Below are 18,677 nucleotides of genomic sequence, written 5' to 3' on the forward strand. Positions count from 1 at the left end.
CAATAAGTGGTGATTCACTGAACTAGCCCTGAAGCTGTCTTTGGAAGCTCAGTATTCAAAAACCATCTGTGCCAGCAAGTACCAGGAGAGGGCTTTCACTTGATGTTTAAACAAATTATACCCTCAGATATTTCAAACATCTACTTTCTATTTATGTATTTTGGGATACTAGCCATAGGTCTTGATGAAAAGCCACATTATTTAATTATTATTTTTCCTAAGTATAACACACACCTGCACTTAACCTCTACACTTTCATTCCATAGACAAAAATGAAAGATTTTAAAATATGCAAATTTTGCATTAATGCTATCTTAGCAATACTCAGATACTTGATTTTTTAAAATTACTATGTCTAGTCTTGTGATGGTTAATTATTTTCTTAAAGCTTTAACTCTTACACTTACACTCTTACATGAGACTATCTATTTCATAAATTAAAGTAAATTTTAATGCTAATAATTAAAAGCCTTACATTTCAAGAAAAAAGCTTGCAAATTTAAACTGAATAGATTAAAAATCCATAAGGTAAGCAAAAACAACTCAAAATCTATTAATATTTATCTAGCAAATGCTTCTAGCAAGGATACTAACTAAAGAATGTAAGTAGTTGCTGCTCTACCTCTACTGCACATTCCATCCAGTGCCCTACCTTTGCCACGCACTGCATTGTACGAACACAAGCATTAAAAAGATCCAGACAGCAAAGAAGAGTTGGGCAGTACTACGTCAGGAATGTTTGATATCTTACGTGGTAATCACACATTAAATTGCAAAAAGCAGCAACATTTAGAGATATTTTCCAGCTATTTTGCTAGTCACTATCAAATAAAAGTATAAAATCCTGTACATGTAATATTTTATACTCTGCAAGACAGAAAAGCTGAATTCTTCTAAATAGCGTCTCATTTCTCTTTACCCTTTCTCTTAAATTTTTGATGTAAACTGCATTATACGTAATAATAAATAGACTGAATTAGTGATGGAACTGCTGCCTGCTACATAGGATGCCGTTTTCAGCAGATTATTTACAATATGAGAATATAAGAAAGGTAGTAGACACGGCAAATGAAGGTGATAGCAGGAGATCTCAAGTTAGCTGCTTCTGCCTTGTTCTAAGCTCCTTTTTCAGTGCTCACTGGGCTCTAAGCCAAGCTACTTCAGCAAACTAAGCAGAAAATATTCACTTGTTGTTGTTGTTAGGTTAGTTTTCTGCCAATTTATCAAATGGAGATGAGTTAGCACAGTGCACAAGAGGCAAAGCCCATGAAAAAGGTAGGAATGCACCAGGACTGGGATAGAGATCACAGATCAGCTTAGGCTACCCTGTAGTCACATTCTGAAACTAGTTACATGTTTGGTGGAAGTGTTATTTGAGGAGCACCTTTCACTCCTGTTCATCCATTTTTCTTGAAAATCTTCTTCCCTGTTTTTCAGAAAGCAATTCTTTATATGGATGTGTCAAAGTACATATGCTAGTCAGTTACTTAAAACAAAATGTTTGCATTTTCCCCAGAACAGACATATAATAGAATTACTTTGACTCCCAAGTGTAGGCATATTTAGCAGAAACAAAAGTTGAACTACAACTGAACTATAGAATACAGGACTCAGTAAGAGTTATCCAAGGTAATATAACCACGTTACCACAGTTCTCCATGTTGGCTAATATATTTCACTTGAAGATTTTGCATTGCTTCGTGTGCTAACAAACATGATCCTAATTCTAGAGCATGGTATTCTTGTTGAAATTACAACATAATTTAGCATGACTACAAACTCATCTTTGCAATTGCAGAGCCATTCCGTAAAATGTTTGGACATATTTGTCACAAAAACTAGTATTACTACAAGCTCACAGTTTGGACTGTGAGCAAGACTACAGTTTTGTTTTTCCAGATTTTTCTTCATGCCTTACCCATTCTTCTATTTTCATTTGTACAATATAGAGGAGAAAGCTGGTATAAACAGAACATTTGTAGGGAGAGACCTACATACTTCAGGTTTAGCTTTCCTTTTAAAATATTATTTAATATCTGCTGAAAGACAATACTTGAAAATACAACTAAGTGAGGATGTCATTTTAACTGTGACAAATACGATAAACTGGACTCACAGTCTTTCTAATTCAGTAGTTTGTATCTCCTTTTCCAAATTACAGTTCACTGAAAACATCAGCATGCTGTATCTCTAGTTTCTCTTACAAGCTTTTGAAAGAATCGGGTCTCTTACTAGGTGTATAAACAAATACCTCTCCTCCTATGGTAAGCAGTCCAGGTGAATCAAGTTTCCGTTTCTTCCGGGGACCAATAGCTGCCAATGCAGTTAGATTGGCATCTCTCTGTCTCATTTGTGCAAGTTCTTGTTGCTGCATCTATTAGAAAGAAAAGATTAGATTTTATTCTGCTGTCATAACAAAATGAGCATTCTCCAGACTTGTGAGCAAAAGGTGAAAATCATACGTGAACAATTACTAACAGTTTTAAGCTATTCGTAGAAAAACCATTTTAGCAGCTCAAGAATGCAGCATTGTAGCAGAGTAATAATGAAATAGAGAAATTCTCTTGACTTTCCGCAGAATTTCTGCTTTGCTTATTTCAACTGTTTTAGAAAACACACTCTCAGCCTTGAAAATGTCTCACCTAGTAAGTCCTATATATCAGATTTACAACTCCAGTTTAATATCAATATGGTGAATGTAAATATTGATTTAAATTCTCAAAAAATACATTTTCTTTCATCTGAGATTTACTTTGAATATTACAAATACTCGCTTAAAAAAAAAAAAAAAGCTAAATAGATTACCTCTATCTGAACACTAGATGAAAGTATTACCGTAATAAAAATCACAAAAAATGAATCTACAACTGCTTTATGGGATTGGGATTTAGGTAACAACATATTTAGCTACTGTTGAGCTAAGACAACAGCCTGCCAGTTTCATTATGTAACAGCGTTGTATGCTACAGAAAGAGAAAATACTTCGGCTACCACATGAAGAGGTAAGATTGCATACTCATTTTAACTGTATAATTCCTTTAGAGAATTAATGATAAGGGACACAGTTCCATGAACAATATTACTTTATTAAAGATTCTTGCACAAAAATATCTAATGAGGTAAGCAGCATGCGATTTTAATTAGATAAAAGCAGTCATAATTCTTAGTAATAATAATAAAACTCCTTCAACAAATTCAGAGGAAGTATTTGTTTGCAGATCCCACTGATGTCATTCCTTCCTCAACAAAAATGCATAGAAGGCCACCTCAAGAAATCCAGTAGTGGTAATGAAGACATTGTACAATACAGGCACATTCATTAAAATAAAACTGAACTGATAGGTCTAGATAGCAGTGTCTGACTTTAGGTAAATGTGAGCTGCATATACAAGTGAGGCCTAAATTACCTGGCTGATGTTAAAAGGAAGGGAGGTTTAAATAGACAAGAACAGTGTATGGTATCTTTTCTCCATTCACTACTGCCTAGAAAAAGCAGATCTGCTTCATAAATCTTTCTTACTGCATTTTTCAGCTTTATTCATTTACTAATGCAACATTCTGATGTTCATCAGAAAAAGCAAGTTTAGTACATTTGGAGTTTGGAAACCCATTTTCATATCTCCAATTACTATCAGAACTTCAATACAAAACTATGTACAAATAAACACCTAATTAATCTACAGGATAAAAGAATTCTTTAAATACAAAAAAGAAACATGGAAAAATATCTAAATAATACTGCAAAGGTCTATACATACTTTCCTTTGCCAACTCATATTAGGTTTTTAGCTCAAATATCTTTGGCTCTCTTCCAGATTAAATGCCAGTTAGACAGACCTGCCCGCTTACCCTTTCAAGGTAGATAGCAACAGTGGTGAGCTCTAATCATTTACAAAGGTCATGATCGGGAGCTAGCCCGTAAGCAGTCATTTAAAATTCGATTGATCCCTATTTGTAGTCAGGGAAAGAAAATGGACATTTCAGCTGTATTGTAATTATGAGGCTTCAAGGCAACTGTAAATAGATGTGCAAATCCAGATACCGGCAAATACCTTAGAGAAGAAATTATTACTATAGTATAACATATATCCAGGAAAGGTTGAAGATAAAACTGCATATAAAAAAAGATCTATCATCTTTTTGCTAATTTGCCATGCTTGCCAGCCTATAAGGGTTATCACAATTATCAGAAGTCTGATGAATATTTAAGCTAGGGCCAACTGGCTTCAAGTGATCTCAGACGAAGCTGCAAAGTGGATGGCTTCACAGAATAAGAAATTTTGCAGCAGAGAAGTTTCAGTTTCCTGGGAGACATGAACCAGAAATACAGCCTGATAGATAACTGGTACAATACAAAGGTTATTGTCATATGATCATCCTTTCCGATGCCACCATTTCTGGTGTATTACACCAAGCAAATATTAAATAGATTTGTGAGTAAGCAGGAGGGTTTACACTCATTTATTTCTCAGGTTGTCATGTTTTTTTATTCAGTTGGAAGAGCTGAAGATAGTTTTTGATATCAAATACTAATTTTTTGACAAATGCATTGACTTAGCACTTGTCCAAACAAATGTACAAGATTTTCAGCTAACTGTAATTTAACAGATGACAGGAAACCTGGCTCAGCAGACAGAGCCAAAGGAGCCGGGCTCTGTTTCACTGACACTCTGTGTAAGTACTGGCAAGACCTTTCCCTTCACTTCTCTGTGCTTCTCACCTCACTTCACCCAGATAGTCAGACTATCAGCTCTCCAGACATGGATCCTTCATACTACATGCTTTACTTACCATCTAGTGCCACTGGGACTGGTAGACATTACTTTAATACAAATAAGGAATATCTTGTCAAGTGCAAAAACTCCAGGTAAATACAGAATACAGTTGCTTATACTGGCTTCACAGTATATAACTTGGTATATTTCAACAGAAAATAAGAACCTTCTTATGTAAACCTAAATGAATATTGGTCAAAACGCGTCAAATATATCAAAAGATATATATACTATCAGTGAGATCACAGTATCCTGAAGTTTCATAAAAATGAGGAGCTGAAATTGTGAAATACTTGATACTGTATTTTTCATATTTTCACAAATTTTTATAAGTCTTAAACAACAGTCATCAAAAAACACTGATGTGTTTGTTTTCTGTTTTTAAGAAAAGCTTATCTGAATGCAGATAATCATAAGACTACAGTTGAAAATAAATGAATTATGATCCTCATACTGATTACCAATAAAGATATTAATCTTGCAGCAATTAGTGCACTGCAGTTGGCTTAAGTGAACATCTTTGAACACTCACAATCAACATGTTTACAATGAAACATCTTTGCAGTTTATGAACACTTATGAGTGAGATATTCAACAAAATTTCTAGGTGATATTTAACATATTGAAGCATCCTAGCCTCCATTATTTGTGCCTCTTCATTCCCCCCATTCCATCCTTCATACATACATACAAGTTACATATTTTTCCATGCTCTACAACAGATTAGCTCTACCAGCTTCCTTCCTTCTCATCATCTGACTCTTCATCAAAAATATTATCACCAACTGCAGTCTTCACTGTTGGAGGAGAGTAAAAAAGGTAGTGTTCTGACTTCAGTTCCAAAGGAGGGGACAGCACTTTTCAGAGACAAGCACACAATATGTCTGACTCAACAGGAGTTCTCAGTGAATGCAAGAAAAGATGCAGGCTGTTTTTAACAGAGAGAAAACTGCATATAGTTATTGTGGGTTTCTTGCAAGAAGTTCAGGAATAACTGATATTTTTCAGAGAGCTGTACAATTCACAAAGAATTCATATTCTGCTTTGGCGTCAACAGATTATTTTTAAGATGTGCCTCTTGTACCACCACATGCCAAATGCACAACGCAGACCAGCAACAGCCCTTTTCCCCAGTATACTCTGGGACTGCACTCTGCATGTAGTGGAACTGACAGTGCAACAAATTTTGCGTAATTCCAAAATAATCACCCTCTGCTTTTTCAATCCTTAGAATAAGGTGAATTAAACGTAACCAACTTCAGTGTTTTTGTGATTTTAAAGTATTCTTGAAAGCAACCACGAAACTAAAGCTGCTTAAGCTTTACACGATCAATTATATTTTTAAACTTAAAAAGCAACCTCTTATTACAATATAGTTTATCGCTTAACTCAGACAGGTAATAAATTTCTGGATATTTAAACAAATGAAACACCTGTTTACAACTGTACATCCTGATAAAATAAATAACTTTCCTATCAATTAACATTCTTTAGTAGAAATGAATCCAACTCATTACATCAACCAACACACGATGCAGCTGCTTCGTTGCTGCATTCACATTTACTGTCATTTTCATATCACAGTTCAATATCATTCTTTAACTTGCCTTCATCCACAATTAATATGGATATATTTATCAATATTAAAATTTCTGCCCTCTGGAAAAAAAAACAATGCTTCATTTGGAACTACGCTAATCAACAATTAACTTTTTTGGAAGTCAAAATATTTATTTAAAACAGAGATGAATATTTCAATACGTTATAAAAGAAAACTGCTTACAAATGAAATTCTATTCTTTGCTCCTGATCTGCTCCAAATTTATTTTTAGCACACCATTTCCTTCCTTTGTGACAGTTTTAACTTAGAGAGATACCTTTGATAAGAAGTACAGCACAAGAATATCAATATTATTTAACAAAATGAAATTTTCTTCTTTGCATAACACCAACAAAAAGAACATTGCACTACTACGTTATTAAAGAAAAGCTAACAGATTCAAAAATTTTGGTTTGTTTTTCATAGGTTGTTACTCGTTACATTTCAGAAAAGAAGCACCACAAGCCATACGCCACAAGGAAGACAGCCATATGCCTATCTGAAGAGTCAAAATTCAATCTTCAAAACCTAGGTTTAATAACTTCCAAAGCACATCAAGGGCACATTCACGATGTTTGGTAAACAATTTTGCAACAGAAACCAAGCATTTATTTTAAGCTGCTTCTGCACTACAAGCCATTGTGAGAACAGTCACTGAGACAATAATAAATTAACAAATGGTGTCAGTAAATGTTCAGAAGTTTTTTCTTCTTAGATTTCTATTTCCATCAGCACGTGTAGAGCCCATGCGGATGGAAGAAGCCGTCTGTTTCAGAAATGAGCATGGATTCTTTATCAAAATTTCTTAAAGAACTGAAGATCCCAACCATTACTGTAATTAGTACTGTAACAATCCACTTTTCTATGACATCAATTAAAATAAAAGCAAATTCAGAATGTTATGGCTAGAGGAATACATCATTATATAGATTTGTTCAAGGAATTAGTTTTGTCTGGAAAGGTAATAATAAAGCAAATGGCTACTTGGTACAAACAAGCTCTCCAGTCAAGCAACTTCACTACAGAAAAAAAAAAAGTGGTCTAGCTGTTGCTGTTCTGTATTGAGTCCCTTGATGAGTCCCTTACTTCAGTGAATACAAAAGTGAGTATCCTAGGAGAAATAAGTCTGTTAATGTCAACTATGCAAACATTTCCTATGCTTGAATCTACAGGGAAGGGAATGCCAAAAAGCAAATGAAATGCTGGACTACTAATCAGAAAGACAGGAGTTGTTCAAAACCATGAGCTAAAAGCATCTTGATGTGAAGGCAAAATGTGCTCCAAATGGGGGGCAAAAATTATGCAAATAAATTACCTTTGCTTTAGCAGAGATGTAGACCAAACATGGGGCTGAGCTATAGTCATTAAGGACTTCTGCATGAGAAACTTACTTCAATATCATCAGAAAGTAAGAGAATTACTGGAAATCTAATGATTCAAATCTACACATAAATACATTAAAAAAAAAAAAAAAAAAAAAAAAAGGAAAAGGAGAGAGTGGTATCATATCAGAGAAAGAAAGGTTGAGTGTTTCTCTAATTCAAGATAGAAATCAGGGGTGCTTTTTGGCCTAGAAGAAAAATAACCTGATGACAGAGAAGATTGTGAAAATAAAGAGAAAGGAAGAGCTTGAGGAGATAGTCAAGTACAAATGGATACTATCAATATAGAATTTTGTATGGAAATAGAAGTAGAGCTGTAACATTAAGTTTTCTTTAGTTACAGAACCAATTCAGCACATAAAGAATCAGACTTTGGCAACTTATAATCCCCATCATAGTTCAGAAATAGTCTGAAAATAAGAAAAGTGGGCACAGAAGGGACAGATAGAAACTATAAATACTGACAGACTGTAAACCACAATCGAGAATGAAGACAGGCAGCAATGAACACTGAATAGGGAATTGGCAATGGAAAGCACTGAATGGCAGAAATGCTTGATGAAAGGAAGATCATATAAACAATGACTTAAGAACTGATTTCTAGCCAATAGGCATCAATAGAGATCCTTCCTAATTCTGTTTGCAATGAATGATTTAATTCTTGATAACAGGGTCATATGCTGTGAAAAGCCTGCCTTAATTGATGGTTCTGCAACATATATCTATCAGTCTCAGACAGTGATTACACCCCCTGGAAAAACATCTTTTTTGCTGAGGAGAGCCTGAAACGTGGAACCATTATACATGTCCTAAGATGTCCACAACAAAAGGCGCAATTAAAAAAATGAAACTCATTAAAAATGCTGGCAGTAACCTCAACGAAGTCCAAGACAATGATCAAGAAGGACTAGAAAATCAGTTAACTTCAGAGAGAGCCTTGAAAAACAGCTAATGCCTGCAGAATGCTCACGCTTGGCTCCCTGCTCTCCTTGCATTACCCAAGTCTCTAAAGGTCAACAGAACTCCTTCAGCAATAGCACACTGCCTAGTAAGAAACCAGTAGTAGCTAAAGTGAAGAAGTAGCACTGTAATAACACAATACACAGAAGGTTTACATGTGCAACATCAAAGCATTCACTGAACACATACTCATAGCTCTACGAAATTATATCTTGTTTTCTTCAGTGCAAAGCTGGATACTACTTCTCCACAACTGTTCTCCCCCACACAGTAAAAACTCCAGTGGTCACTTGTGATGGCTGCACATCTGTTTGAAGATGAAGTCATGAAGGCTCCAGTGTACTGAAAAAGGGTGGGTGTGCATGTTTTTCCTTTCTTTCACACACACCAAGTGTCAAAAACTATTGCAGTGTTGAAAAAATCACCCTGAATAAACACTAGACTGGGAACACTGCAGACCCCAAAACGAACATCTCTCTGACTAATGAGCATGTGAGTATAGTTCTGGAGCCTTAACTAGGGTACTTTCGACCAGATGTCTTTCATACAATAGACCTATGCCGTTTATTATTTCTAATTTCATTATGTTTTAGAAGTTCACTCAAAATTTCCATTAACATTTGGCCCCGTTACTTTTGTGAAAATGCATTAAACTTCTGATATGGAAAATGTCAGGTGCATCCTGCCTTTCTTTTTTACTTTTCCCTGAAGACGAGCCTTAACTGTAATATTCTTGAGTCACATACATTATCTACAGTTTTTAAAAAAACGATCAGTAAAACAACAATCTTATCTCCTCATTACATGCTGTCTGAACTGTTTTATATATATTTATACTTGTATGGTCTAATTTCCTCGCAAGTCTTCTTAACACCTTGCTCATAGCTTATAAAACACGAAAAGTGTGAAGAAGCCACATACAATTCTGAGTAAAGTCTTCAGGGTACTTCGTTCCCAATATTACTTTTTCCTCCTAAATACTTCGAAGAAATTCTCATCCCATTAGTCTCTGATCAACAGAGACAGTCTAACAGTCTTTACAGATGTCTATGAACTTTCTGTTAATGTCATATGTTCTCAGTCATTTGACTTTTCAATTTTCCATATAAAATGTGCTATTCAAATTTAACTTAAAATCATTTATTTCTACAACTCTCCAACCATTTCTTAAACCATATTCATATCTGTAGTACCAGACTGTATACATCTTTTAGAAAGGTGTCCTTCAGATTCCTCTAGAAGTGTTCTACAGCAATGTGTTTTGTGCCTTTTCTCTAATGCTGTTCATTACATTTTTTTTTACTCTTAAAAATCTTTTCTTGAAACTGCAGCACATTTTGTCTGGTTTTGGTCAAACTACTCCTCAAACAACTTATCTCTGTTAGCACCAGTTCCAGGCTCTGCAATATTAAGCTGTTATTTTAAGCCTTTTGTTAAGTTCCATAATTGTTCTTCTCAGCTTTGCTGGTGCAAACACGGAGAAATTGAAGAAATGGTTTCTGAGGCACAAATAATACAAAACAGCATTATTAGAGATGGCAACTTTTTCAGATGCCTGCAACTTAACTGTAGTAAGATTCAGAAAAAGTTCTGAAAGAATTTCCATAAGGTTTGCTATTTTGTTTTGGAGCAACCCAGCAAGACAACTACAAATATTCACAAACTAGTTTTCAAAGGAAAATAAAACATTCGTGCAGGCTGGGAAGACAGAAGGAATGGTAGGAACACCACATATTGAAAAAGCTTGATATCTTTGACAGCAAACTTGTCGAGCTGTGGTTTTGGTTAAGGAGATCTGACAGTGTTGGGTATATTGGGATAATGGGAGCTAACTCACCTAAGAGATGTGAGGAAAAATGCTTCATCTTTTTAAAATAATGTGTGGGAAGATACAAGGCTCAAACGAATCTCTCAACCAAGCTTTCTAACAACTCCCCACACTTGAAGCTGGAGTGCACACATCAACTCCTAGAGGCTGAACTCCCTATTGTAAGTAGAGTTTCATTAGAGAATTAAAGGTTGTACTAGAATGTGTACCAATCACTATAATATATATATATTTTTTTATGATTCAGTATTCCTGAAATAAACATTTTGGAAGCTATCCTTTAAAGAATCTTTCATTATATCTGAGTAATAGAACAACTAATTCATCACTGAAAACTCTCCACAAAACACCAAAATCATAGAGAAAGTACAATTTAGTTAGTACGTCAATGGAGCAAACTGAAGGATGAGGTACACAGGAAGATCTCAACTTTGAGGAAATTTAGACAGTGTGTCACACTGTCAGATCTCAAGTCAGACTAAAGCATTTACCTCATCCTTCAAAATAAATATTTCTGACTTTTTGGAAAATTTATCTGCCTATGTTCCATTACTACCAAATTTCATACCAGTAAAAAGACAACCAGAAATTGTGGTAAGAGGCTTTAGTAACTAGATTATTTAAATTAAAAAAATATATATAAAGCAGCCTGGATTTTAATACCAGTATTCTATACCACTCCTATGGCAAACCCTTATCTCGAAACCGCCAGTTCCATTTGAGGAAATGTGGAAAATGCAGCAGTCTACTAAAATCATTTGGTTGTAATAAGTGATTCTAATCAAACAGTTAGAAAGAATGCGATTGCAGTTAATTTCTATAGTGTCATAAACAGATGGGAAATGGGTAGTGCAGAGATCAGTCGTGCACTTTTAACACAACATTTTTTGCAGTCTGGATTGCAGTTCGATCAAGTCTAAGTGACAAGATGAAAACAACTTTAATTTATTCTGAAACTATACTCAACTAAAGAATACACAATATAGGAAGCATGCTACTCTTTTCAGAAGTGGGATTTGCAGCAATGCAGAGTGAGGAACAAAAGTAGCCAGACGCCCACCTTCTTCTTCCCCTGAAAAGTTGTAGGGGTAGTACTGGGGCTTCGCTGGCAAAATGGAAGTTCCATTGGGGATGCAAAACAAGCTCGAAATTTAAATAATCTACATCTTTTCTATTTTAGATTTAAGTACAGCAAAACCTCTACTGCTCATTTCTCCTGCAGATCAAGGGAAGAAAATACTAGTGTGGGGACAAAATATTTCAAGCAATTTTTCATACACTGACAAGTAGTAAATTAGGGAATCTTGTAAGTACAATACAGTAGTCATCTCCTTCTATTGATCACATATAATTTACATCTTACAAAGATGTGAATTCTTGCATTCTCACTCCACAAGGAAAATCTCAATGATTTATTCATTTCAAATAAAAAATAGAAGGTAGATGAGAAGAATTACTTCACAGGCTGTAGCTTTCTCAGGGCACTAGTGCTAGGCTCTTCTTTCGCACTGCCCGAAGGCCCTTTGTGTGCAAGTCCCTCTAATTAACAAGGTGAATCATGCAGCAGTTCCCTAATTAGTGAACATGACAAGCCAATAGAAACAAGCAGACAGACCTGGAGTACAGATATGGTCAACAAAAGGCATAGCAACATGCCATTAAAAAAAAAACGTATATTTCATGTAAATAAAATACAAAAAGTAAGACATCTAGCATAATGCCTAATTTTCCTTTTCATGTTTTATGCTTATACCTCATTTATTGCAGACATAAATAACGACACAATAAATAAAGGGTTCCAACTGCAAGTCACTTCACCTCACCAAAATCAAAGCGCAGCTATCCTACATGAATAAGCATCTGCTTAGGGGGCATTATTTGTTTTCTTTCTTGTTTTTCTGCTTTAAAGAACTGCAGTTACATTAAATTTAGCACTTTAAGAGTCCTTTAATTAATTCATTTTATTCAAAGTTATTTTTTCTTGAAAACCGATATATTAGTAGATGAAATGAGTGCAATAGTTGTACTATTACGTGCATTTTAAAATGGCTACATTCCCAATATGCAGAAATTGCTAAGTTTTATATAAGGATAAATAAATAAATAATAAAAATGAATAACCAAGGCATCAGATTTGCATTAAAAAAGAAATGAGATGATTTAAAGTGTACCTCCTTGTATTCACCTTTTCAAGTAAAATGTTTTTCAGTCTCTCTCTCTCCCTTTTGCTTTTCTCAAAAACGCTCTCCCCATTTCCAAAATAACACATGCAGATTTATTTTCCATTTATTTCAAATTGAATCTTTGATTTAGATCTTAATGATCGTGCAACACATTACAAGTCTAAAATGTACACCATCAACAGCAGAATAGGATTAATCACAGAAGAATTCCACTAGATTCTTTGTTCTTTATTCCTTAGCACATTATAATAAGCAAGAGAAACTACAGACTATCCCTTTATTATACCTTCATCTTCCTAACAATCTTGAAAACAAGTATTTCTTCTTTTAATTGGGTAAAATTTCAATTTACAACCTAAAATTTACATTTAAAATACCAAAAATGCATAAAATGTCTAAAAAAAAAAAATCTGTCTTCAGACTATAGTAGTTTAAAAAAAAAAAAAAACAGGATTAGAATACTGGCGCTTAAGCAATAATGGTTCTACGTGCCTTTAAAAAAGTTCTCTTTTGTATATAAACTTGAATAATATTTAATGTTGCTCTAGCATAGAACTGATTAACTACCTCCTGCTTCAGAGCGATTATAAATTCAGTACAATTCACAATACCAGTTATAAAGGATCCTGAATGGAAAGCTGAAATCACTACAATCTTTATTGTGCTCTTTTTTCCCTTAGCAACCATGAACTTCCCCAAACTTCTCTTAGATCCCATTCAACATAGCCATTCTTAAGACAGTGCAGAACAGCTTTAAACATAGGCTGAGAGGTATTCTCTTTTAACATCAAGGCACAATGGATAATCTGCTAACAAGTGAACTATGATCTGCCATATGCACAGAGGAAGTATTCAGCAAACAACCTGTCACAAATGCTTATTGTTTCAGTAAGCAACCCACCAAAGGACTCTGCTCTATAAAATACATCACAAACTCTGAAACACAATTTATTATCAAAGACATTGGTAATTAAATGTGAAAAAAGATTTGGTGTATTAAAAAGCTTTACATTCCTCTTTGTATCTTCAAAAAAAAATCAAAGTAAAGGGTTTAGAAATTTATGTAAAATATGCAATACCAGAATTCAAAAATAATAATTTTTTAGTTGATTTATCAACAAAGAGCTCTATATAGACAGATTCTTTTATACATAGGTAATTACAAAAATATTTTGCTTCTAAGTAAAAGTTTTGAATGCAGCCAGCAACAACAAATCACAGTTGTTCACAGGGGATGCTTTGATATGAGATTATATTTAATATCAGAGAGGTAAATTCTGTTTGTTTTGAATAGTGCCACTGATGTCAATAGATTTACTATTCCAGTGTTGTAGCAAAGTGGCAAAGAAGAATTCAATTTCCAATATTTTAAATGTTAGGAACAGACATTTTAAAAGTGATGGAAATTCACTAAAATGCAAGCAGGATAAATATAATAATCCCTTAGACAAAAGAGCAGGTTATTCTATCATTTAGCATATAATCTATCACACCATCTTCACATTTCCAAATGACGTCTAGCATGCTAAGCCAGACATTTCCTTCTTCGCTGGAACACCACATTCAGAGATTTTGTGTTTCAAACTTCAATACTAACAAGAGACAATCTCTCCATACAGACAGATGGATAGATAAGATTATTATTTTTTTTTTTTACTCAGGAATTATTTTTAATGCCTCAGTTAAAATTACCAGGGAATATCTGTGAGATGTACATTTATTTATTTACAGCTGGGCAGATCACAAAACACATCATAAACTGTAATAATTCTGGAGTCATAAATTAATGGATGACAAATTTAAGAAACGTACATTTTAGATAATACTACTATTTACAAGATATTTTAATTTGTCTATACCCAAAACATTAAAAAGAATGAGCAGAGCACTATCACATACTACTGAAAGCCCATCTCGTACTGATCAGTTGTGTGACTGCACACAACACACACAAAGGTTTAACTCAACAGCGAAGTATATTTTATCTCTGTACAGACATTAAACCTTGACAAAACTGGGATTAATTACTGCCGGAGAGTTTCTCATGACCTCAAATTACCCAGCTCTGAGGAGTACAATCTCTAGTACAAGCCAGACTTCTCCATCCTAAAATAAGATTTTACCTGAGACTAAATGAGAGTAGTTTATAGAGTTGACAAGTGTAGCTTCATGCTCTTTAGATGTCTTCCATCCAGCTCTGTATCACCTCAGATTATTGAAAAGAATACATGGTTATAAGATGCAAACATTTGAAGGATAGTCTAGTGACATGAGAGGGAAAAAATTATCCCATATTTTTGCTTTCTGATACACACTAGTAACCAATAGACTTCCTGAACATAGTGCTCAAGAAGAAAAAATCAGCAACTGCTAATAACAGACCATTATTAAAAGAGAAAATTATTCTGCTGACTGCTGATAACTTAGACTTCCTCAAAATAGGAAGCTGAAAGTGTTCTAATGAAAGAATTAAATGGCAGCATAAACTGTAGCAGTAAAATATATTCAATAACTTTTTGATTATTACCTGTCCTAGTTGGACAGATATCCTACATATTTGGCAGATCTCCCATGCTGGGGACCTCTCATACATATCCAGAGCTGGTAGTTGTCAACTAGAGCCACAAAGTGCTGGGCTGCATCAAGGTAAGGTCTCCTGGTGAAAACAAACATCTAACTTTCCAGAATTTAAACAGAGTCCTAAAAATAGTTCTTTTCCAAAATTATACATCAATAGGGCTAACTTCTTCCACCTCATCATTTACTTTTAAAATAACAAGATTATAAGTAGAAGAGTAAGCAACTGTATATGAAAGATTGAATTCGTTTCAGGGGAGGAACAAACATCCTAGTTTCTCCAAGTGTTTTGGTTTTTGTTTTTTAAAGATCAAGAAAAAAATTACAACTAAAAATACGATTCAAAAAGAAATAGTCAAAATTATGTATATGTCAGAAAAATATTCTCAATCTGTTATTATTTTCCTTGTAATGTGAACATTCTCTCTCTCAATTAATAGACCAGATTCAGTCTAATCCCCCATTTTTTGTTTTTGATGACTTCCCTAAAGCCTATTTGCCTTGCCTGACATGTTTACCAGATGTGAACACTTCTTTCAGGGTAGTTTTATTATTATTATTATTAACTTTTTAAGGAAATAAACAGATTTTCATTCACTTTGACATGTGAATATTACATTTAGACATACATGGTGAAAATCCCTATAAAATTTAAGACTCTTATGTCAAGAAAGATTAAGAGAGCTCTTCAAAAATCTAAATGTTTTGGTTTCAAGAATACAAATGTTTGTTGTGAATATAAAGAGATGTATACCTGTTCTAAAGGGAAGGAATGCAGAAGTGTAAGGAAACGTACTCTGTATTTCCAATTCCTGATGCAGATTTTCACATGGCTATGCAGAGATATCAAACATATGAACTGCAGTTGCATTGGACTGCTTTCCAATTTGTTTCACTTAAATCCTACGAAATGCTAAGATATCAGAGAAGCTCTGGCATTTCAGTGTACAGAAACTCATCAGCACAAACTTATAACGTACTTCCATATTCCACAAAAAACTGATTCAGAACTTCCTCATCATTTCCATAAAAATCTAGAAGTTAATCACAAACTCACCAACAAAAAAGCAATGAGGCCTTTTAAATGTTTACATTTTAGAGAGAATCATATCTTTGCTTGGTAAACACATATTTGAGGGAAGAAAACCATACTGCTTTTATCATGAATGGCAATAACACTTTTTATTTTTTAATTTTTAAATATACTACTACTAGAGAGAGAAATAAGTTGTAGGAGTATGTTGAGCAGCATCTTTTTATTCAGCTATGATGATGCAACTACTTGCAGACTCTTCCACAGACTAACAAGGGCATTCTGATAAAAAGACTGAATTAAAATCAGGCAATAGATGTTAACCACAGCTTTCGTGTCCTCTCTCTGTTACTGATCAGCCTGATCTGACTTGCAGTCTAGGAGGAAAGTACACACACACACACACACACACACACACACACACACACACACACACTCACTCCAGCAGCCATGGACAGAAATGTTTAGTATTTACTAAGTCAAAACTGACACGTTTCACCCTAGTGTTAACTGTATCAAAAATTCAATAGTAAAAATTCAACCACAACAAATCACCTGACAGTGACAACAAAGCTGATGTTCACATTGCTCCGTAATTTATACATATATGTACATAAACATAAATTGTCACATCCTAGCACGCACACTCTGAAAGGAGATGCTGACGAATAAGAAAATTATAGCACAACTTTACAAAGCAGACTTACAGAACCAGATTACTGCTTGTATAAGAGGCCTGTAAAATTAGTCTTGCTTATCTTATAAATTACTTAGAGATGCACAAAAGTATCACATACACATACTTCACAATTCTCAAAAATGTGTTGGCAAAGAAGGCTAAGGTTATCCTTTTAAAAATGTTATCACTACAGTTCCAAATTTAACTTTGCTTCTATAAACTCTTTCATTTCCCCCTAACAGGCTAGAAACATCACACATTTTATGAAATGCAGTAAATTCCACCAAGTGTATGCACTTCAAACAAGGGCCTTCCATTGTAAAGCAAGGGAAGATGCAAATGCCCTTCCTGACTACAACAGGGAGTAGCTGTGGATCTCGCACAAAAAAGCAATGGAAGATTTGTCAGCAGGAGGTATGCAGCTGATTGCTGATGGCCAGCTGCCTGCTGCCGGTGCAATGTGCAGTACCCAGACTGAGTGGGCAGAGGAACAGAAGATTTAGTAGGTGCGTCTCCACCGCCGCGGGTCACGCCATGTGACTGGAGCGCCCCGAGGAACTGGGGGCAGATGAAAGCTGGCAGCTGTGTGCTGCCTCAGGCCCTCGGAGGCTGCCAAACAGGGCTTACAAACATGTTAGCTCAGCGGCAGAATTAAAGCCCTCATTCGGGCTTATTTTGGAGCAAGAAACCAATGCGCATACAGAGGATGAGGGAAAACTTGCCCTGCAGGCTGGAGCCTAAGTACACCTTGACCTCTCCCTGCGAGCTGCAGTATTGCAGGGCAGACTTGATGAAGGGACCAAAATAGCTCATAATTTGTATTGTCTTCTCAGTAACCTCTCCAGGTTCTGACAACCAGACATAGCTGACATTTACTGCCCTCTACTTATTTAATAGGCAACTGTATTTTAAAAGCTAAAGCATTATCATTTTTCCAGATCAGCAGGGGAATAAATCTGTTGCAGTTTAGATAAAATAGTTAGGTGATTTTTTCATATTCACATCTTGCTTGAAATGAATTCTTTTTTTTCTTTTTTTAAGTTGTGACAGAGTCACAAATTAAGCACTCTTGTTTTTCCCTGAAGATGACCCATTTTAGACAAAATATCACTGAGGCAGAAAGAGAACTGGAAACTCAGTCTTCATGTCTTCTGTTAGGAAATTGATCTGATACATATCTACATAAGTATATATTCAAATACATGAAAGAATGTAAAAATGTTTTGGAGGAGGAAGTATTGCTGAATGCATTCCTCTCTGCCTCTCGCAGAACCTCTGGGTGCCATCGCTAATACAAAGCAGAGGCAAAGCCAAACCACCCTTACGGCAAACGTCGCACAACAAAGGTGGAAGAAAACTGTTCCCTTTGCTGTTCTCTGAGCTCTGCAGTCCCTGCACCCAGAAGCAGTTACAAACAGAGGGGTTGTCACCCCCTTAGCCACCACTCCCTTGTTTAGCGCAGCCACAAAACGCTAAAGCATTAATTTTTCCTCCAGACACTGAAAGAAAATCGCAGGGGATCTGAAGGGTTGAAAATTCCACTGTTTCTTTCCTGCAATGGAAAAATCAGACACTACCTCCAGAAAACTCATTTTAAGGAGAAAGTTTCTACTGAATTATTTTGGTGAGATTCTAAAAAGCTTCTTCCAGCATCAGAGAG

At 35.0% G+C, this 18,677-nt stretch overlaps 1 protein-coding gene across 2 annotated transcripts in view; it reads right to left on the reverse strand.

The window, feature by feature from the left end:
* Positions 1-18,677, reverse strand: part of LOC100543167 (transcription initiation factor TFIID subunit 4-like) — a 132,778-nt gene that overhangs the window by 42,227 nt on the left and 71,874 nt on the right. For both annotated transcript variants that reach the window (XM_085235120.1, XM_085235119.1), the window contains exon 14: positions 2,252-2,374. In XM_085235120.1, coding sequence (XP_085091246.1) covers positions 2,252-2,374 — 123 coding nt within the window. The remainder of the gene's footprint in view (positions 1-2,251; positions 2,375-18,677) is intronic.

Source organism: Meleagris gallopavo, chromosome 13, assembly GCF_905368555.1.
Source record: "Meleagris gallopavo chromosome 13, MGAL_WU_HG_1.1, whole genome shotgun sequence".
Lineage (NCBI taxonomy): Eukaryota > Metazoa > Chordata > Aves > Galliformes > Phasianidae > Meleagris > Meleagris gallopavo.